This window comes from Meles meles, chromosome 1 (assembly GCF_922984935.1).
Source record: "Meles meles chromosome 1, mMelMel3.1 paternal haplotype, whole genome shotgun sequence".
Classification (NCBI taxonomy): domain Eukaryota; kingdom Metazoa; phylum Chordata; class Mammalia; order Carnivora; family Mustelidae; genus Meles; species Meles meles.
In genome coordinates this window covers 164,229,616-164,251,408 of record NC_060066.1, presented here as the reverse complement: position 1 = coordinate 164,251,408, position 21,793 = coordinate 164,229,616, and the positions used below count along the sequence as shown (strand labels likewise).

At 43.5% G+C, this 21,793-nt stretch overlaps 1 protein-coding gene across 2 annotated transcripts in view; it reads left to right on the top strand.

Annotated features, from left to right (window-relative positions):
* Positions 1–21,793, top strand: part of ROR1 (receptor tyrosine kinase like orphan receptor 1) — a 416,227-nt gene that overhangs the window by 261,161 nt on the left and 133,273 nt on the right. For both annotated transcript variants that reach the window (XM_046019333.1, XM_046020034.1), the window contains exons 3-4: positions 18,300–18,587; positions 19,250–19,280. In XM_046019333.1, coding sequence (XP_045875289.1) covers positions 18,300–18,587; positions 19,250–19,280 — 319 coding nt within the window. The remainder of the gene's footprint in view (positions 1–18,299; positions 18,588–19,249; positions 19,281–21,793) is intronic.

Here is a 21,793-nt window from a genome sequence, read left to right as displayed (position 1 = left end):
AGAGATCTGTGGTTGCTTTTCCTTAGATATCTGAGGTCACACCTTCTTGGGGAAGAAGAAGTAGGGATACGAAATCAGAACTCCTCTGACTCCTCTTCCCCATCACACTCTTTACCAGCTCTCCCCTCTCTGGCCTGCTGGATCAGCTCACACTTCCTGAAGCCCAGGTCTGGGCACATGGTTCTTGGCTTAGGATTGTGTAAAAACTGCCTATTGCTGGCCATGTAAGGTACAAAATCCTTCATTGCTCTCTGAGGTCTTTCTTCATTCTTGGCCCAGCCTTTCTGGCCTTCTCGCCTACTACTTATTCATCCATAACCTTCCCAGAAGGTAAACGGGGGCAATTTAGTCTGTGTTGCTCCCACTCACTGTAGACACCCATGCCTTTGAGCTTTTCCTCAAGCCATTCCTGTACCCACAGAATGCCATCTCCTCTATTTCCACTCTCTGAAAGCAGACATATTCCCTCCACCACCACCACCATAAGCCAAGCTGAGGAGGTACCAAGGGGAGGGGCTGGGAGCTTCCCACGAGCACATTCTCCTAAAACGATGTCTTTTATTTTACTTTTTTTTAAAAGATTTATTTATTTATCTGACAGGCAGAGATCACAAGTAGGCAGAGAGGCAGGCAGAGAGAGAGGAAGGGAAGCAGGCTCTCTGGGAGCCCGACGCGGGGCTCGATCCCAGGACCCTGGAATCATGACCTGAGCCGAAGGCAGAGGCCTTAACCCACTGAACCACCTAGGTGCCCCTTATTTTACTTTTTAAAAAAACTTTATTTATTTGTCAGAGAGAGAGAGATCAGGAGAGCGAGCACAAGCGGGAGAACAGCAGACAGAGGCAGAGGTAGGCAAGGACCCTGAAGCGGGGCTCGATCCCAGGACCCTGGAATCATGAACTGAGCCAAAGGCAGACACTTAACCAACTGAGCCACCGAGGTGTCCCATGATGTCTTTTAAATAAATGTTAATGGTATTATGTTAACATGACGGTTATTAAGGCCGTGATGAAAAGATGCTTCAGGGCTTTCTAGGCGGCTGGATATTTGTGCTGCTGTTGTTCATCGTTACCGTGATTAGGGGATGCATGGACATTTATTGGGCAGAGGCCTAGGACATTATGTGCCTTGCCATGTGCAGGGCCCTCCTGCAGGAGGAAGACGCTTCCTGCTTCCATTGCCACGCCCCACCAAGGAACACAGTGATGAGAGGAAGCTGGGGAGGCCACCCTGTATAGGCAGAGACATATGGGTCCTGTTGGGATGGTCCTCAAGGGTGGCACCTTGGGCATCCCCATGCTCCCCAGTAGCTGCCTAGCTCCTGCTCTCTGCCTTCACTCCCCCTGGCTCTCCCAGAGTTGCTCTGTCTGATCTGAGAACCTAGCTCTCAACCTCTGCTCTCCACCAAGGTCCAGCTCAAGAATGGTCCCATTACTGTCAATCCTTCCCTGATTTCTGTGGCTGAACATGCTTACCCCTTCCTACATAGAAAATAGCCCTTTTCCCCTTGCATCTTCCTTGTCCTAGTTATTTTTATTGGTTTCTTTTCCATCAATATTTTGTGAAGAGTTATGGGACACGTACCTCCCCACTGACTCCACAGGGATTTAATTCAAGTATTTGGTTATTTTTCTTCCATTTCCTCCTCATTTCTTCCTCTCCCCCAGTGCCTGTGGATTCCAGCAAGAGGACAGGAAATCTGGGGTTTCTCTGCTCCTCTACTCTGTTCTGGGTCTTGCCCACTAGGCCTGATGAAAGGACAGGGACCAGCAGGGTTCCTTTGCCACCCAGACATGGCAGCCTTGACCTGCCCACCTTGATCTCCATATCTTGCCCACACACCTCGCTTTACTCTCACTCTGACTTGTACTTTCAAATTAAACCCTGGCATACCTCCTCTCCTCCCTTCAAGATCTTAAGCAGCTTCTGATGGACAGTGGTCATATCTCCCCCTCTTTAAATGTCCTACCGATTGCTTCATGTCACCTCTGGCCCAGAAAGCAAGTTCAGCTCCCCTTTCCTTTTCTATCACCCTGGACATCCTCAGATTGTGGTCTAGTATGACTGTTTATTTACCTGTTGGATTCCATTGCCAGGATGAGAGATCTTTAACAGGTCAATCCATTTGTTCATTTCTTCATCAACCATTTTCCCCATTTATTTATAACCCATGCAGAGTTTAAGGTGCCATCCCCGGGGGAAAAGGGCACGCACACGTCCCCAGTGTGTTCCCTGTCTTGTCTGCTTCATCGACTCCTCCCTCTTGCTACCGATAAAATAGCACCCACTTCCGTTTTCATTTCCAGATTGCTTAGTAACTTTTCTGTTTTGTTGAAAAGGCACTCAAAGGGCGGTTGGGTGGCACAGTGGGTTAAAACCTCTGCCTTCGGCTCAGGTCATGATCCCGGGTTCCTGGGATGGAGCCCCGAATTGGGCTGTCTGCTCAGCACAGAGCCTGCTTCCCCCTCTCTCTCTGCCTGCCTCTCTGCCTACTTATGATCTCTGTCTGTCAAATAAATAAACAAAATCTTAAAAAGAAAAGCCAGTCGAGCAGAGACTGTCTAATTTTTGAGGAATTCGGCTCAAAATTTGAGAGCAAAATCCCCCCCATGCCTAACCTGAGAACACTCAGGTGACAGGGTCCCCTCCAGCACACTGTCCCTCTCACAGCAGATCTGAGATGGGGCCCAGTCAGCAGATTCTTTCAACATTTGAAATACAAACCTCGCACAGTGAATGGAGAAGAAGGGAAAGAATGGTTCTTGTGCCCTTTCGTGTCCCCTGACGTTTATATTCTGGGAAAACCTGAAACTGGAATGTTGGCCTCAGTGGAGTGGTGTTGGAATGCTGACTGGCACACAAAGGGATTCAGGATCTGTTCAGTCAAGATGTGACTAGAAAACTGAGCTGGGAGAACCGTGTGGTCCCTCTAGGGACAGAAATTCCTTGGCTGGAATGGCAAACTTTTATTTGGAAAGCCACCTGGGCACCCCTCAGAGCCATCAAATGCTCGAGAATTTATTATGACTGGATAAGCTACTGCCTTGCAGTCAGGCCAGGGAAGTAAAAATACACGGTGACTTCATCTTTGAAGGCCCTAAATGTGGCTCGGTTCTTCCTTGACAAGAGCTCCCGAAAGGGCTGAAGGCCAACTGTGGCCTTTGCGTGATGCAGAAGCATCTAGAAGCTTCCGTAGTAAGCAGCACGCATTGTGCCGGGGCTGAGGCATCTCTCCTACTCTCGGTACTGAAATCCCAGAGATGACTTACGATGTGCGCTGTTTGCATTGGCCCCCAGCCCTAACCAGAGACTTATCTCAGGCTTGGCCTTCTAGATACTATCTCTGGTAATTTAGAAGTTCATTATGCAAGCCCACTCATCCTGTCCTGCAACAGTTAAGGTCTGTCAGCATTTTACAGAGGCTTATAACCCACCCATCGAGGGGTAAGAATGTAGTTTTTAGGTTGCAGTATGACAGGCAGGGCCTAAGTCTGAGAGTCAAAAGCTTTAGCTCTTTTGTTGTTTTCAAGTTTGAATTTTTCTAAGTTCTAGTGAAGCAAGGTAATAGCTGATGGTTTTGCTGGTGTTCTTTGGTTTGGTTTTGCAGGGTTGGGAGAAGCTGCTAGGGATGGCTGGGAATTCTTCTATCTGAGGAATTCCTAGGCCCGTGAATTGACTTATCATCCTAGCATTCAGCTGAAGACAGGGATGTGTTAAAATACTCTCTACCTTATAGGGTGCCTGGGTGGCTCAGTGGGTTAAGCCACTGTCTTTGGCTCAGGTTATGATCTCAGGGTCCTGGGATCGAGTGTTCCCTGCCTTGTCTGCTTCATTGACTCCTCCCTCTTGCTACCGATAAAATAGCACCCACTTCCGTTTTCATCTCCAGATTGCTTAGTAACTTTTCTGTTTTGTTGAAAAGGCACTCGAGGGGCGGCTGGGTGGCTCAGTGGGTTAAAGCCTCTGCCTTCGGCTCAGGTCATGATCCTGGGTTCCTGGGATGGAGCCCCGAATTGGGCTGTCTGCTCAGCAGGGAGCCTGCTTCCCCTCTCTCTCTGCCTGCCTCTCTGCCTACTTGTAATCTCTCTCCTTCTGTCAAATAAATAAATAAAATCTAGGGCACCTGGGTGGCTCAGTCCGTTGAGCGACTACCTTTGGCTCAGGTTATGATCCCGGGGTTCTGGGATCAAGTCCCGCATCAGGCCCTCGATCGGTGGGGAGCCTGCTTCTCCTTCTCCCTCTGCTTGTACTCTCCCTGTCAAATGAATAAATAAAATCTTTAAAAAAAAATAAAATAAAAATAAATAAATAAAATCTTTAAAAATAATAGTAATAATCTCTACCTTATAGTTAGAAACAGAGAAGACCAGGAGAGTCAGAAACAAGATTGGGAATCCTTTAAGATGCAGGGCCCAGTTCCCAAACCAGAACCTTGTGCTCCTGTGAATTTCAGCTGGATGGGATTGATTGTATCCAAGTCAGGTCATTGTTCTGATGGGTTCAATGTGCTTCTGCTCATCATTTTAAAGCATTCTTGTGATTTCTGAACTTAAACAACACATACACATGACAATTATGAATAAAGTGATAACCCCCAGGTTATTAATAATAATAAGCCCCACATAATAAAAATGACTGAAAATTGTGGTAAAATAAATTGGGTACTTAAATAAGTCAGGGAAGTCCAAAAAAATTTGAAACTAGAAAAAAAGTCTTTAGAGTAACTTTGTTGGCAGTTGCCAGTGATCCCATTAGACGCCCGGCTCCTGGAGAGAAAATAAGGGTATATCGAGATCATGGCATCTTTGCTGTGAAAAGGAGGTTTCATCTGGGTGGATTCAGGTGAGTTGATTGCGGAAGAAGTTATTAATGCCAGTGGAGTATAAAACAGCAGGTTGAGAGGGACAGGTTGGGAGTGGAGGCGGGGAAAGTGTCAGGTAGAACTGGGTTTGGTCCCCGCCATGCTGGGTCTAGCTGTGCTGAAACCTCTGTTAGCCTTTCTATCTTCCTTAAAATTGGGTAACAAGACCCTATATTCATCACAGGATTCTAGAAAGGATAAAATGCAATAATATGTAGAAAGTGCCTGATAGAATCAGGGCTCTATGGGTTTGTTCCTTTTTTCTTCTGCCTTTATTAATTATAGCTGCGTCTGAGAACGATCTAAATGCTGGAGGCCAGCCATTCTGTTCTATGGAGATCTTAGCTACTTAAGGGAAAAAGTAGTTTCCCTGAGCTTTTAAGAGGCCATTTACATACAATTGGCCTACTTGTAAAAAATGACCTATTCATTAAATCTAGCCTCTAGGTTCTTGACTTAAACTCCTTTTGAGTTGCTGTGTATTTGCTGCGCCTCCTAAAGAAAGGCCTATACTGGCAGCTGCTTTTCCCCTTAGCCCAGATTTACAAGGGGTTTTTGCTCTCTGTGCACATTTGCAGCCCCATTTCTTTCTTTCTTTCTTTCTTTTTTTTTAAATTTATTTGACAGACAGAGATCACAAGTAGGCAGAGAGGCAGGCAGAGAGAGAGAGGAGGGAAGCAGGTTCCCTGCCGAGCAGAGAGCCTGATGCAGGGTTCGATCCCAGGACCCTAAGATCATAACCTGGGCCGAAGACAGAGGCTTTAACCTGCTGAGCCACCCAGACACCCCAAGACCCATTTCTGGTGTATATGTGTTTGCTCCCCCAAAAGGAACTGCATATTTGGCTATTTATTGTCTTTGGTCCTAGGGACACTCTTTCAACCCCTGTTGTTACTCGGAGGTCCTTAACCCAAGCTCAGCTTGATGCCTTCCTGTGTGAACTCTCAAGAAAATTAGAGTGACAGGCCCAGACCCAGCCCAGCCCAGCCCAGTTCTTCCTTTCTTTTGACTGTTAACCATCACATCCCCTAATCTGTAGCAGCTTTGCTCTCCAGGAAATATTTATCTTCATGGAGGTGTCTCTGCACCTTAATGTCTCTGCCTTGGTTTCTTCTGAACGATGGGGATTGTAGTGGAGAATCCTGGAGGGTTTTAAGCAGTAAAAACTGGGCTTAGCAGGAAGCCAGGCCGGACTCAGTGGCCAGAAAGTGGGGGTTATAATTACTGAAGCCACGTGTTTTCCTGTTGACCACTGGGGAGAATCTTTGGGGGCACACCTAAAAGAATGCTTATACTCAGACTCCACCCAGGATCAATTACATTAGAATCTCTAGGGGTGAGAACTAGGTATCCGTGTTGGTTTTGTTTGTTATTCTGCAAGGGACAGTGATGTCCATGGGGGTTGAGAATCTATAGTTCTAGCTAATTAGAGCTCTCTGTAGTGAGTGCTTTTGATGTTTCTGAAATTGATTATCTCATGTGACCCCCCCCCACAACAGCATGGATGGGTAAGTACAATTATTGGCCCCATTGCACAGGTGAGGAAACTGAGGCCTGGAGATGTCAAGGACCAGCAGGTGAGAGGTGGGACTCAGATATGTAGCCAAGCATCCAACTCCAGGGCCGTGTTCTTAATTACCGCGCCACAGCCCATTCTTATGAATAGTGCCTCCAGTGGGAACTAAGCTTCACCGAGTGGGGTCATCCAGTGGTCTCGAGCTCTCTCCATACCTTCAACTTACCGACCTCCTGCTCCCCGTGTGTTCGAGACTTCCCAGCAGCCCCATGTCCGATAACGGACTGTGGTTATTCAGAAGTCCCCTGCTATTTCCACTGATTTTTATTAAATGCAGCTTGTGGCTCCAACTCAAGAATGTGCAAGCCGACTTAGATTATGTTTTGCATTGAGTTTATTAAGATAAAAAATATTTCCCGAGATAGTGAGTCAGAAGTATTTATGGTGAAGTGTGCTGAAAGTGAATGCAGGTTGATAGCGTGAACAGAATGTTCTCTCAAAGTCAAATGCGATGACCTAACTGTGTTTGGCAGCCTTCCTTTATGTTTAGCTAAGCATTTTATTTCATGTCGGGAGCCTCCTCCCTCTTCTGAGAAGGATCGGTCCTGTAGGAGACTAGGGTTTTGGCGTGTGCCTCTTTGATACCAAGACCCAGGCCCTGAAGCCTCATTATGACTGGTTCCCCGGCCGACTGGCTGGGTTGCCATGGCAAAGGACCATTAAACTCTTTATATCTCAGTTTCCCTCACCTGTCAAAATGAGAATATAACTCTTGGCCCCACCTCACTCCCTGAGGAGAGTGGGAGGGCTCTTTGAAAATTAAGCAATAAATGTTGGGAAGGATTTGTGGATGTGACGTCTTGTCAAATGGGTAAGTAATAAATGGGGTGTCTCCAAAGCTCGTTTGCCCTAAATACACTCGAGCCTTCCATTTACTTAATCAACTAGCCTTTATTAAATGCCTACGAAGTTCACAATAACACATGGAGTGCTAAGGGGAATACAAAAAGGAAAAAAGGAGGAAATAGAGTCTCAATTCCCAGAAAGCTCATAAACTACTTTTTTCTCGCAGCTCACTTTTTAGGTTGATTAAGCGTCAGTTTGAACGATGCCTGTACTGTATTTAAAAAGCTCATTCTCAATGGCAACTTCCAGTTACATCATACGTAACTAGGAGTGATTTAGTTGTTCTCGGTACTAGTGCGTATTGTCCCTTGCTGGAGGGATTCATTAAAAGGGCAAGAATATTCCGTAGTCCTGCTTAGGGGGAGTGGACCACAGTCTGGATTCACTGGGAATGGTATATTGGCTAATAGTATGGTCTCCTGTGTCCAAAGGTCTGGCTCTGAGTCCTGGCTCTTCCACTTCCTGGCTGTGTGACTTCCAGCAAATACTTAACCGCTCTGTGTCTCATTTCCTTATCTCAAAAATTTGGGTAATAATATGGTCTAATTCATGGGATTGTTTTCAGGATTAATAAGTTAATGTGTACGAGATACTTAGGATGATGTCTGGTATCTTGTAAATGCTCAAGAAGTCTTAGCTATAAGCACCACTTTCTACGGGTCATGGAGGAAATGGTGGCACTAAAAGATGACTAGTATTTCATTTCCCTATATTATAAGAAATATCAAGTCCTTTTTCATTCAGAGTCCCAAAATTTGCCCGGATCGACTGTAATCACGTAGAGTTGTCCCCAGGCTGCTTATTCACAAATGGGAAACAGGCCATCCAGGCCTTTCTCTGGCTTATGGTGCACAGGGCCTGAGCTAAAAACTATTTTGTTCTGAGAGCTTTACACCGGTCCAGGGCCCAGAGGGGTGGTGAAGGGCAGCTGTGGGGTGTGACAGAAAGAGCATGGAGCTTGGAGTCCAAATCCTGGCTTCGCCTTCTGTTGGCCGGGATAGTCTTTAAGTCCTCCGAACTGTGGTCTATACCCAATCTGATCATACAAAAGCAATGTTTAGGTAACACTGCTGGGGACCTAGCTTAGATCAAGACAGTTGTAGCAAATGGTATCGGACTCTGCTACAAGTCCTTGTCATCTCCACCAGCACGTACTTGTAGTTTAAAGAAAAAAAAATCCAATTGTACTTAAGAATATCTTTGATGAAGCAGTAAAAATTATTAATTAAGTCTTGACCCATGAGTACATGTCTTTAATATTCAGTATATTCAAAATGGGAACTACACTGGCTGCTGGAGTCCTACAGTTGTCCCAAAGAAAAGCGTATGAGTTGTGACATGAACTAACCACTTTTTTACTTGAAAAAATGAAAGAGAAAGACAAACACCATAGGATTTCACTCATACGTGGAATTTAATGAAACAAATGAGTAAACAAAGTAAGAAAAAGCAGAATCAGACCTATAACAACAGAGAACAAACTGATGGTTACCAGGGGGTGAGGTGCAAAATTGGTGCAGGGGAGAGGGAGATACACACTTCCAGGTATGGAAGGAATAAGTCACCAGAAGAAAAGGTACAGCGGAGGGAATATAATCAGTGGTATGGAGAACTTGAAACACTGTGTTTGTTACACACCTGAAATTCATATAACAGTGTGTGTCAACTATACCAAAAAAAAAAAAGAAGAAGAAGAAGGACTGGATAGTCAACCTATGGTTAGTTATTTTTGAATATTCTTGGAAATCAGCAAAATAAGTCTGGCACTTCAAATAATCCGGAGATGGTATTAGCCAATAATAAAATTTGAGTTTCTAACCCAAAATTAAAATTTTGGAAACTTCTGGCCACCAGCATGAGCTTGACAGATTTCCAGTCTTTTTTTTTTTTTTTTAAGATTTTATTTATTTATTTATTTGAGAGGGGAGAGAGAGAGGGAGAGAGAGAGAGCAACAAAAGGGAGCAGGGAGAGGGGCAGAGGGAGGAGAAGCAGGCTCCCTGCTGGACAGGGATCCCGACTAGACTCAATACTAGGACCCCGAGATCATGACGTGAGCTGAAGTCAGACACTTAACTGACTGAGCCACCCAGGCACCACGGCAACTTTCTAGTCTTCACTGGTAAGATTGGTGATGGTATTAACAAAAATGACTTTTCTCTGTTATATAATTAAATGTGTTTACATTTGGAAGAGCTACATAACTCATTGGAACAATATTTTCTAAATGAACAATGCATGGTGTTACAAAATCATATGTGGGTAAAAGATCTTAAAGTCAAGATAAACCAACTCATTTTAATGCAACAGATTATGAAAAGTTCACTGATCATTCTTCAGATTCACATCATGACTGACCTTTAGGAAACTACCACTTGTCAAATTTAATATCGTATCACAGAAGGATATACTAAATTCTCTGAAAAGGCTGTTAAAATACCCCTCCCTTTTCCAGCTGTGTAAAGACACATTTTCTTCATATACTTTAACCAAAACAACATATTGAATGCAGAAAGAGGAAAATCCAGCTGTCTGGTCTTAAACCAAATAGATTTACAACAATTTAAAAAATGCCATCCTTTTAATTATTTATGTGTGTGTATAAAATATGGTTATTTTTCATTGAACTATTTAACAAGTAACATTACTTTTTTTTAATATAAAAAAGTAACATTACTTTTTTAATTTTTCAATAAATTAGTAAACAAATGTTTTTAAATTTTCTCTTTCGGGTCCTCAATATTTTAAAGATTTATTTATTTGTTAGAGAGAGAGAGCACAAGCAGGTAAGTGGCAGGCAGAGAGAGAAGCAGACTCCCTGTTGAGCAAGAAACCTGTTGTGGGGCTCGATCACAGAACCCCGGGATCATTACCTGAGCCAAAGGCAGACGCTTAACCAACTGAGCAACCCAAGCATCCTGGCCTCGATATTTTCGAGTCTTTAGGAGTCTTAAAACCAGAAAGTTTGAGAATTTGTGTCCTAGAATGAAAAATTAGAGCATCTAATTTTTTTAAGACTATTTTTCTTAGAGCAGTTTTAGGTTCACAGCAAAATTAAGAGGAAGATACAGAGATTTTCTTTATAACCCCTGCTGCCACAGGTATACAGGCTCCCCCATTATCAACATCCCACACAAGACTGGTACATCATACGGTTGATGAAGACATCACAATCACCCAAAGTCTACAGCTTACATTAGAGGTCACTCTTGGTGTTGTACATTCTATTGGTTTAGACGAATAGGTAATGACGTGTATCCACCATTACAGAATGCCCTACAATCCTCAGTATTCATCTCCTTCCTGCTTCCCTCCTCCCAACCCGTCAACCACTGATCTTTTTACTGCTTCCATAGTGTTACCTTTTCAAGAATGTCATAAATTGAAATTAGACAGTATATAGGTTTTTTCAGTTTGGCTTTTTTTCACTTAATAATATGAATTTAAGTGTCCCTCATGGCTTTTCATGGCTTGATAGCTCATTTTCTTTTAGAGCTGAAAAGTATTCCAGTGTCTAGATGTGTTACAGTTTATCCATTCACCTACTGAAAGACATCGTGGTTTTTTCAAGGCTTTGTCAGTTAGGAATAAATCTACAAACATCTGTATGCAGGGTTTTGTGTGAACCTAAGTTTTCAGCTCCTTTGGGTAAATACCAAGGAGCAAGATTACTGGATCATATGGTAAGAATATGGTTAGTTTAGTAAGAAACTACCAACCTGTCGTCCAAAGTGGCTGTACCATTTTGCCTTCCCACCAGCAATGAATGAGACTTCCTGTTGCTCCACATCCTCCCTGGCATTTGGTGTTGTCAGTGTTCTGAATTTTGGTCATTCTCATAAGTATATAGCAGAATCTTTTTGTTTTAATTTGCATTTGCCTGATGACATCTGATGTGTAGTATTTTTTTTTCATATACTTATTTGCCATTTTAGTATCTTTAATGAGGTATCTATTAAGGTCTTGGACTATTTTTAATCAGGTTTTTATTTTCTCATTGGATTTTAAGAGTTCTTTGTATATTTTGGATGACATTCCTTTATCGGATGTTTCTTTTGCAAATACTTTCTCCCAGTTTGCGGCTTGTCTTCTCATTCTCTAAACATTGTCTTCTTGCACAGCAAAAGTTTTTTTTAACTTTAAGGAAGTCCAGCTTATCGATTAACTCCTCCCATGGATCGTGTCTTCCGGGTAGTATCTAAAAAGTCATAATTGTGGGACTCCTGGCTGGCTCAATCAGTCAAGCATCTGACTTCTGCTCAGGTCATGATCCCAGGGTCCTGGGATCAAGCCCTCCGCCAGGCTCCTATGCCCCTCCCTACTCAAGCTTGTGCGCTCTCTGTTTCTGTCTGTCTCTCTCTTTCAAATAAATAAATGAAATCTTTAAAAAAAAATAAAGAGTCATTATCATATTCAAGATCATCTAGATTTTCTCTGTTATCTTCCAGGAGTTTTATAATTTTGCATTTTACATTTAGGTCTGTGATCCATTTTGAGTTAATTTTTGTGAGAGGTATAAGATTTTGCACGTGGATGTACAGTCAGTCCAAGCACCATTTGTTGAAAAGACTCTCTTTGTTCCTTTGTATTGCCTTTGCTTTTTTGTCAAATATCAGTTGACAGTATTTATGTGGGTCTATTTCTGGGCTCTCAGTTCTGTTTCATGGATTTGTTTGTCCATCCTTTCACCAATACAACACTGTCTTGGTAGTGTTGATTACTGTAGCTTTATATTAAGAATTGGGTAGTATCAATCCTCCAACTCTGATCTTCTCCTTCAGTATTATTTTGGCTATTCTGGATCTTCTGCCTCTCCATGTAAACATTAGAACCAGCTTGTCAGTCTCCAAGGAATAACTTGCTGGGGTCTTGACTATAATTGCAGTGAATCAATAATTTGATTCACTCCTATCACTGTCTGTGGGACCTCAGACAGCTTCCTTACCCTGTCTGTGCCCTAGGTTTCTGATGAAAGATGAGGATGATAAAAATAGTTTGTAACAATACCTGCCATAATAGTAAGTACCCTTTAAGTGTTAACTGTTACCACTGTCCTTACTGTATCATCATTGTTGATGTTTTCACCGTGATCATCCTTATTACCAGTACCCCTGGGAGACACAGCAACACAGAACTAGAGGATGGAGTCAGCAGAATTGGAATATTTTTCTCTCTGAAGCCAGATTCTACCCCACCTGCTACTGGCCAGTCTGCCAGCATTTATGGCCTCAGGAAGACGGGAAAGAAGGAGGAGAAAGATTCCACGGCTCAAGCACACATTGTCAGGAGTATTGAATCAAGCTGCTGAAAGACAGTATGAGTAGCCAGGTATAAAGGTAGAAGCCCCATGGCTTTGTCTGGCATCAGGCCGAGTTGGCACCTGTTTCTGCCCTCCGGCGCTTCCCGTGGCTACTCCATATGGAAACACAGACCACTCAGGAGGAACAGCCTGCCCAGGCCCATATAATAGAGCCTGAAGCCAGAGTGTAGGGAGGCGAAGCGACTGATGCAGGCGGCTAGCTAGTGGCCCGGCTGGTGTTGGGTCCACTTTGCAGGTGTCCTCTATACTGGGCTTCTTCCCTGGGGGGTTCCCTGAAAGGAATGACTCCCGGGTCAGAACCTGCAGTGGCCACACCAAGCTCTAGGAGTAGAGAAGACAATGGATCCCCCGGTGTGGCCCATGAGGCTGCTACAGAAGGATCCAGCTGGTTCTGGGAAGAGAATGGATTGTAGCCAGAGGCTTGTTAACAACAAGAGATAGTAATGATGCAGACATGCATTTTTATTTTATTTTATTCCAGTCACAAAATGCTTTGTTTCACGTTGTTTAGGCCAAATGTTGTTCTGATGCTTCTAGTCTTTGCCAAACTGAGGACCAGACCATTTGCTTGTCCTAAGAGAGCAACTACAGATGGCAAAGAAATTTGAGAATTATTCTTTATCGATAGAAAGTTAAAACCAAATTCCCTGTGTTTGTGGCAGGGCTCCATTGTTCAGTAAACACAAGGATTGGTTTACATTTCCTTTGTTCTCTCTGGACATATATGGCTTGGGCCAGCTCCTACACTGATTTCAAGAGGCCCTGTAATCCTCATTTTTGTTTTTAGGTGGGTATTACATGGAGCTTCATGGACAAGTTAAACACTTGTGCCTGCCATGTATCAGTTATGTGGTCTCAGTCAGGTGACTTCACCCATGGGGTGTCCTTTTCTGTAAAATCAAGACTAGATATGGTCAGGAAACCCATCAGTTGGATGAATAATCATTCCCTACTTTTAGGAATAAGATATTTGGGGCATCTGTGGGGCTCATTCGTTATGGGTCTGCCTTCAACTCAGGTCGTGATCCCAGGGTCCTTGGATCAAGCCCAGCATCAGGCTCCCTGCTTGGCGGAGAGCCTGCTTCTCCCTCTTCCACTCCCCCTGCTTGTGCTCCCTCTCTTGCTTTCTCTCTCTCTCTCTCTGTCAAGTAAATAAATAAATAAATCTTTAGGGGGGGGGAGGAATAATATATTAGTGAGAAAAAGGAAAGAAAAATACAGCTAATAAAATAACAGAAACTCATGTTACTTGCTTTGTGCCAGAAGCCTATTCTAAGCACTTGCCACATGTAAGTTCATTTCATCCTTGAAATAGTCCTATAAGGAAGACACAACTAGTATACTGATTTCATACATAACAACAGTGAGACACAGAGAGGGCACATAACTTACCCAAGGTCACACAGCTGATAAGGAGCAGAATCAGGACATGAATTTAGGCATTCTGGTACCCGAGTCTGTTGAGAGTGGATTTTGTACCTTAGATCAGCCCTTACTAATTTGTTGTCAATAAATCTGAATACACCTTCCAAGGATAATTGGAAAACTACCCCCACATTACAGAGCTCTTTGGTTCTTGGCTAATTTATGTTCCTAGAAGAACAAACTGGAAGCTCTGTATGTCTATGATTCTGGGATCATGCAAAGTACCTGGAGTCTGAAGTCAAAGAAATAGTTTCACGTGCCAGCTCACTCTTTTCTGTGATGTATTATGTGTACTTGGCCATGGAACCTGCTGGTCTTTGGCTCCAACCACCTGTCAGAGAAAATGAAAGAGAAGAAGGAAAAGGGACTGAAACTCAGCAGATAATGTTAACCCCGAGACATGCACGCAGGAGCTGTCATCCTGGCCTCTGGGAGTGTGGCTTGGTGTTGAAAGAGGATAGGATAGAGGGGGTCCCTGGGTGACTCAGTCAGGTGAGCATCTGACTCTTGTTTTTGGTTCAGGTCACAATCTAAGGGCTGTGGAATGGAGCCCCACATTGGGCTTTGCTTTCAGTAGGGAGTCTGCTTGAGATTCTCTCCCTCTTCCTCCCCCGACCCCCCAATTAAATAAATAAATCTTAAAAAAGGGGCGGGGAGAAGAAGGGCCCGCCAGGGGATAGCCAGGGGAATTGGGATCCCCATATAGCAGGTCAGGTGAGTTACCTGGCTTCTGGAGGGTGACCAGAACACCAGACAAAGCTTAGACCCATTCGCTAGATAATTCTGACTGGAGTTAGGAGCAGATCACAGCCCTGTGGTTATGTGGGTATAGGTCCCCCACTTGCTCTTTTTTAGGGAAGAGACTCACATTTTGTCCCCACCCCTCAGTGGGGTTCAAGCTGCCCAAGAAGTCTGGCAGAAAGGAAAGAGCTGGTTTTGGAGTCCAAGAGCTGGATTAGACCTCAGTTCAGCCATGCAACCTTGGACAAGTCACTGAACCTCTCTGATCCCAGGTCTCCTCATTATAAAACAATGATAACAACTCCTGCCTTGCGGGGTTATTGAGGAGTAAGTACTGAAGTAAAGTCCCTGGCATATTGTAGGATTCTAAATAGTCTATCTGTGCTCACTACCATACTGGCCTGCTGGCTCATTTGGACTTTGTGCTTGGCTGAGCCTGAGAACTGAAGGCTGCTAGTGTAGGAGGCTTTGGGCATAATGGGCCCCGAGCTCACAGAGAGACCACAGGCCTGGTCAGTGCATCTCTGAGATAAGATTTCCTCATTGTGATAATTAATGCTTCTTTCTTACTTTGCCAGATTGTTAGAGGAGAATGCGAGACTGAGTAACCTGAAAAAGCATTATACAAAAATTGTTATTATTATAAAAAGAATTGCAGTAACATTGATTAACATGTCGAGTGTTTCCTCCCAACACTAGTTTAAGTGCATCCCACGTGTCCCAATTTAATTTAAATCCTCTAGCAGTTTTGCCTGGTAGAGTCCTACTTATTATTCCAATTTTTCAGTTAAACTGGGGTATGCAGAGGTTAAGTAACTTGCCTAAGGTCACTCAGAATTCAGGCCTGACCTGGGATTTAAACTCGGTTAGCAGAGTTCCAGAACCTACCAGTGGAGTACTAATTACTATGCTTATATTGGCGTTGCTATTTCTGTGTGTCTTTTCTATCAAGAACATAGAGTTAGCCATGCTCTGGGCAGCAGAAAGGGGTGTGAGGCTATGATGGCAGCTCCATAAAGCCACCGTGGCATTAGTCTCTCTACTCTCTGGGCATACCTCAAACGTCTTAGGAACACATGTGCTCCTATCTCTGAGCAAAAACATTCATAGATTGAGTATATACATATATAGATTAGAGAAACAAGTTCAGAGATAAAGATCAGAATATAAATGGAAAGAAGCAAGACATTAGCAAAATAATTTATGGGCTCATGATTGCATTGTGAAGGATAATTATTCATTGGGTTAAGTGGGATGAAAGTGTCATTCTGGTAACACAGTGAGTGATAGTCATACTTAATCTGTTTTCTACCACTCACATAAGATAAATGTCATTCACATGTGTGATGTACTCCTGGGGGGCTACCCAGACTTTGACATCTCCCCCCAATATTTTTATGGGAAATTAAGGTATGTAATGAATTATTTATTTTTGGCACTTATGAAAGCATTTTATAGGAATTTGGGTGCTTAAATTAGCCACTTAGCTCTTTCCCCAAAAAGGTTATTTTTTTAAAAAGGTCCATTAAATTCAACAAATTTATTATGCTCTATCTATACTATGCCATACAGCAGCTTCTAGCCACATGTGGCTATTAAAATTTAAATTTAAAAATTCAGTTCTTGGGATGCCTGGGTGGCTCAGTCAGTTAAGTGGCTGTATTTGGCTCAGGTCATGATCCCAGGGTCCTAGGATTGAGTACCGCCTGAGGCTCCTTGCTCAGCTGGGAGCCTGCTTCTCGAACCTTTGCCTGCCATTCCCCCTGCTTGTACATTCCCTCCCTCTCTCTCTCTGGCAAATAAATACAAAAAATCTTTTTTTTTTTTTTTTTGAATTCAGTTCTGCAGTTGCTCTAGTTCCATCTGCTCAGTAGCTCACCTGTAACTGGTAGCTGCCAGTTAGACAATGCAGATTGTACAACATTTCTGTCATTACAGAAAGTTCTTTTGGACAATGCTCCTAGGCAAGGATATACTAAAGATAAAACGATGACAAAACATTCTAGATGCCCGCCCTTATGGGCTTATAGTCCCACAGAGAGGACAGCTGTTTAATGAGCCATCCCAGGTGGGGTGTCAGGGAAGGACAGAAGGCAATGGAAGTAGGGTATGGCAGAGGAGATCAACATGAGAATGGGTGGTCAGGGAACATGAAGTCAAAGAAAACTCCTCATACACGAACAACAGACCAATTAAAAAATATATATATATTGAATTTAATTTCTTAAATAGTAAATTACTTTCTCTGTAACTGGATTCTGCAACTAATATCACATGAGGTTTAAAATATATTATTGAAGAATAAACTTAAATAAAATTTACTTCATTATTAAAATGTTTAAGAAATCTCTAAAGAAGCAAATGCAAAATGTACGTTTCAGTCTGATTCTATTAATATGCAATTCTAGAGCAGACAGAAATAGTCTATGATCCTAGAAATCCGAACTGCTGGGCTCCTGGGTGGTTCAGTGGTTTAAGCCTCTGCTTTTGGCTCAGGTCATGATCTTAGGGTCCTGGGATCGAGCCCCGCATCAGGCTCTCTGCTCAGCAGGGAGGCTGCTGACCCCTCTCTCTCTCTCCCTGCCTCTCTGCCTACTTGTGATCTCTCTGTCAAATAAATAAATAAAATCTTTAAAAAAAAAAAAAAAGAAGAACTGCCATTGCCTAGAATGGAGATGGGAGGTGCAGGCAGAAGCAAGGATTGACTACAGAGGATCTTAGGATCTTCTCTATCTTGGTAAGAGCATTGGTAATGTGGATAGATGCGTTTGTCAATACTTCTGGAACCATATAACTGAAGATGGGTACATTTTCTAAAATGTAAATTATATCTCAATTAAAAGTTGAACGTGTAGAATTATACATTGTAACATATTAATGGTTGCTATGAGTCACACTATGGAACTCTTCATTGCCTCATTACTTTGTCTGCTGGCGAGCTGGCTGGCCTCCAGAAGTCTTCTTTTATCACTGGCGGGAAGATTTTCAGCATCCTTCCTGATCTGGTTCTGTGTGGATATAAATATGCCGTTCCTACTCTTCCAGGCTTTCATGATTTCTTTCTTCTCAAAAGTGGACAAGCTAGAAGGTTCTTTGCCGGTTTGTTAAAAGAGTGGTGTCATTTTGGGGTGGAAAGATTTGAAATGAATTTTGTAGCTTTTTCTTCTTCACAGTATTGTTTGAGTCTATTACAAGGACTGTATATTTTTCTTAGACTTTGCAACACAAAATCTCATTCTGTCTTGTCTTGGAAAGGACATTTCCTTATCCATGGGTTACCATACGGTCATTTGAAAACTTTGGATTTTTAGTGAGGATTAGTGACAAGATGTTAGCAGCAGGCTCCGTGGATGATTGTTCTACAGTCACGGGATCTCGGTAAATATGTAATCTCGTGCCCGGTCCGTCTCCACCATGCCTCTCCTGTGCACTGTCTGGGGTCCTGGGGTGCACTGGAGTGGATTTGGGTCACGTGGAGGTACCCGTTAGCCGTCTGCCCCTCTCACCTGCCTCCTTCGCCCTGTGCTCGCAGATTCTTACCTGACCCTCGATGAACCGATGAATAATATCACCACATCCCTGGGGCAGACGGCGGAACTGCACTGCAAAGTCTCTGGGAACCCACCTCCCACCATCCGCTGGTTCAAAAATGACGCACCTGTGGTGCAGGAGCCCCGGAGGATCTCCTTCCGGGCCACCAACTACGGCTCCAGGCTGCGGATTAGAAACCTCGACACCACGGACACAGGCTACTTCCAGTGTGTGGCAACGAATGGAAAGAAGGTGGTTTCTACCACTGGAGTCTTGTTCGTCAAATTTGGTAAGCCCCCTTCTGCCTGGGAGGGCCTCCACCCGGGTGAGGAGGGAGGGAATGGGCACGTACTGAAAATATCCTGTGTGCCCAGAAACTGGGACCATTTCTAAAGCCGGTCCAGGTGCACCCATTTTACAAGTAAGTAAACCAAGGCCAGTGGTTAAGGACCATGTGCAGGGTTGCCCAGTTAGTAAACAGCAGGCAGGTCTGTCTGATGCCACAGCCCTGCTCAAAACCATCAGGCCAGTGAGAGCGCAGAGGGGAAGTTCTACGACACATATGCCCTCTCGTCTGTCCAGCTGCCAGCCAAGACCTCTCCCGCCTCAGCCAGCATGCTCCTGTGACCACTCGGCCTCCCACAGCAAACCCCCCCCCCCGTGTCGTGAAGAAGGCCTGCTGTAGTGACTCATTTGTCAGCACTCGTCCTAGCGCTTTTCCAGGTCCTAGCGCTTTTCCAGCCCTGTCTGGGCTCTAGACAGGTTCTTACTGGTACGTTTTTTTTTGTAGAGGTGATTGTGGGGAACCAAAACAAAATAATAAATCCCAGAAAAATAAATATCACCTTGAGGTGGTTGAGAACTTTCATCTGTAATGGTTTGACTATACCCACGCTTACCCTCTAGTAACCCAGCCTGACTGTTTCTTTTGTCTTCCTTTCATTTCTCCAGGGCCCCCTCCCACCGCAAGTCCAGGATCCTCGTAAGTACTTTTATGTCCTTATTTGTTCCTGTTAATCTGTGTCACTTTCAGGTATTTCTCCAGAGGTTTTTAGGGCAAAGGCAATGTTGTCTTCTGCTTGAGCCAAAATGCTGTTTCCAGATTTCATTGCATGTTGCCCTACCCTCATTCCATGTTGCTTTTTCTCTGATACGAAGATTGACAAGAGAACGGCACTGGCACTAACCTCCAGTGTGGTTGATTCTCTCACTGATTCTGAACATGTTGATGAAAGCAAAAATCTACTTATATTCTCTGTTTTAAAATCAATCTAACATTTAGTTACAACAATGGATTTGGTTAAATCAAACAAGAAAATGATACAGGGCAGGGTTAAGCCTGGAGCCTCCAAGGATCTCTTCTGTGTTTCTGCAAGCACTGCATTCCTGATGCTCTAGAATTATGGAACAGGCCAACTGTTAGGCGATCACTTTATTGGTATTCCCTTTAAAAAACTCGGAGGCAGAAGTTCTGACTCACACAGGAGAGGAAAGAAAGCCTGCTGCTGGGACTAAGAGTTACATGGGATTGATTCATTTTGAGTCCTTTTGTTAGTGGACTGTAAAGAACCCGTTTCTTAAACTGATGCCATTCGTGATACATTTGTCTTTTCCTCTGGCTAAGGAGTTCCATTCCTTTACTGTCACAGCAGCCACTTGGGGCATTTTTCTTTATGTATATTTTTATTTGGGGGATAAGACCCATTTATTAAAACCCTCACTCTGCAAGAAAATCTATCCCATGTTTTGGAGACTTTGGAAATAAAATTCACTGGCTTTACCACAAGAGCATCAGAATGTCTGACCTAGACTACACCGACGGCAAATATAACAGCCACTGAATTTGTTCTAATCCCCTCTGTGCCACTTAATTATACTGTGGGATATTTTAATATATTTGTGTGTGCCTGGAGGGCCTGGTGACCCACAGTCCCATTAATAAAACAGGTAATGGGTAAAAATAAACATTGGCCTTCAGCCACCCTGTTCTGCTATTTCGTCAGTCGATTAAAGGCAACCGTAAAAGAGCCTTTAAAATCACCCAAGTGCTAATTACATTCTACTTATCTAGGTAGAAAATACTGATTGATCTTAAAACAGGTCAGAAACATGGTCACTCCGTGTTGCATGCTTGAAGTTAATTTTTTTTTTTTTTAACGGTCTCACTATTGGCCGATATGTGGAATCCTTTTGAAGTCTTCTTTAAACAAAGATTAAAACTTGTGTTACTTGCTGTAAAAATGCTTCCCCCCTGGTGCCTTATTTGTTCCTGTTAATCTGTGTTTCAAATGGGGCAGATAATCTGTGTTCGAGGTGGATGAATTCGGTTCACTAATCTGCCTTTACTATAAAGCACCGGGCTGTTGACGTTCTGACTGTTGTATTTGCATCAGAGAATTCCTTTTTTATTATCAAAATTATTTTTAAGCACTTCTATCTCCTTCCTTCTTGAAGTTTTCATTCCTTTGCTTCCATGTTTCTGATGAGCCCAGTTGGAGTTTCTCATGGTTTTTAATTTTATGCAAAGATAGTATACAGCGTTCGTGAGCTGATGTCTGCAGAGAGGATATTGGTATCCTGAAAGATGCTCAGTCACAGCTAAAAGTATCCTTTGATGTCAGGCCCTTCTGTTTCATGTTAGCAATCTGATTATCCATCAGCTTAGTCAGCGAGAGCATGAAATGTATATCTAGTCGCCATGTTTGCTGGAGGGAGCTATGTAAAATATAGTTGAAGTTAGAAATCCTATGGGGCCTTTTGCAGGTCAGTCTTTGTCCTTGGGCATCAACAATGACATTTTCCCTTTCTTTTCTTTTTAAAAATATGTATTTATTTACGTTAGAGAGAGAGAGAGCACACAGGGATAGTCGGGGGAGGGCAGAGGGAGAAGGAGACAGAATTCTCCAGGAGACTCCTTGCTAAGCACAGAGCTCCAGGCGGGGCTCCATGACGACCTTGAGATCATGACCTAAGCTGAAATCAAGAGTCAGATGCTTAACCGACTAAGCCACACAGGCATCTCAGCAGTTGGTAGGGATTTGTGTGTGTGTTTTATTATTGTTATTACTATTAGGTTCAGTTAGCTCAGTTGGTATTTTGATGCACTTTTTTTTCTCTTTTCCTTAGAAACCAGTGACTTCTCCTACTTGTTCTTTTCTCAGCTGCCACCACTTAACCCTGTTCCTAAGTATTCTTCTCTGAGACTAGGTCCCAGATAGAATGCTAGTCTCCTTTCGCTCATATCCCCCAGCAAGCAGGCAAACCTGGCCACAAGAGGACAGGTAGAACCCAACAAAGGGATAGCCAGGGTGACTATTGTGGCTTTGACAATTGCTCTGCAAGCCTTATATCGCCAGTAGAAATGAAATGTACCTGTAACGTTGCTCTGTTTACTTGTGGGTGGCACAGTGGAGCCCCCGCAAAGGAATACAGTGCAAGCCCATTACACAGCCTTAACATTGGGAACGGTGAAATGTATTAGTATTAGGAACCTGG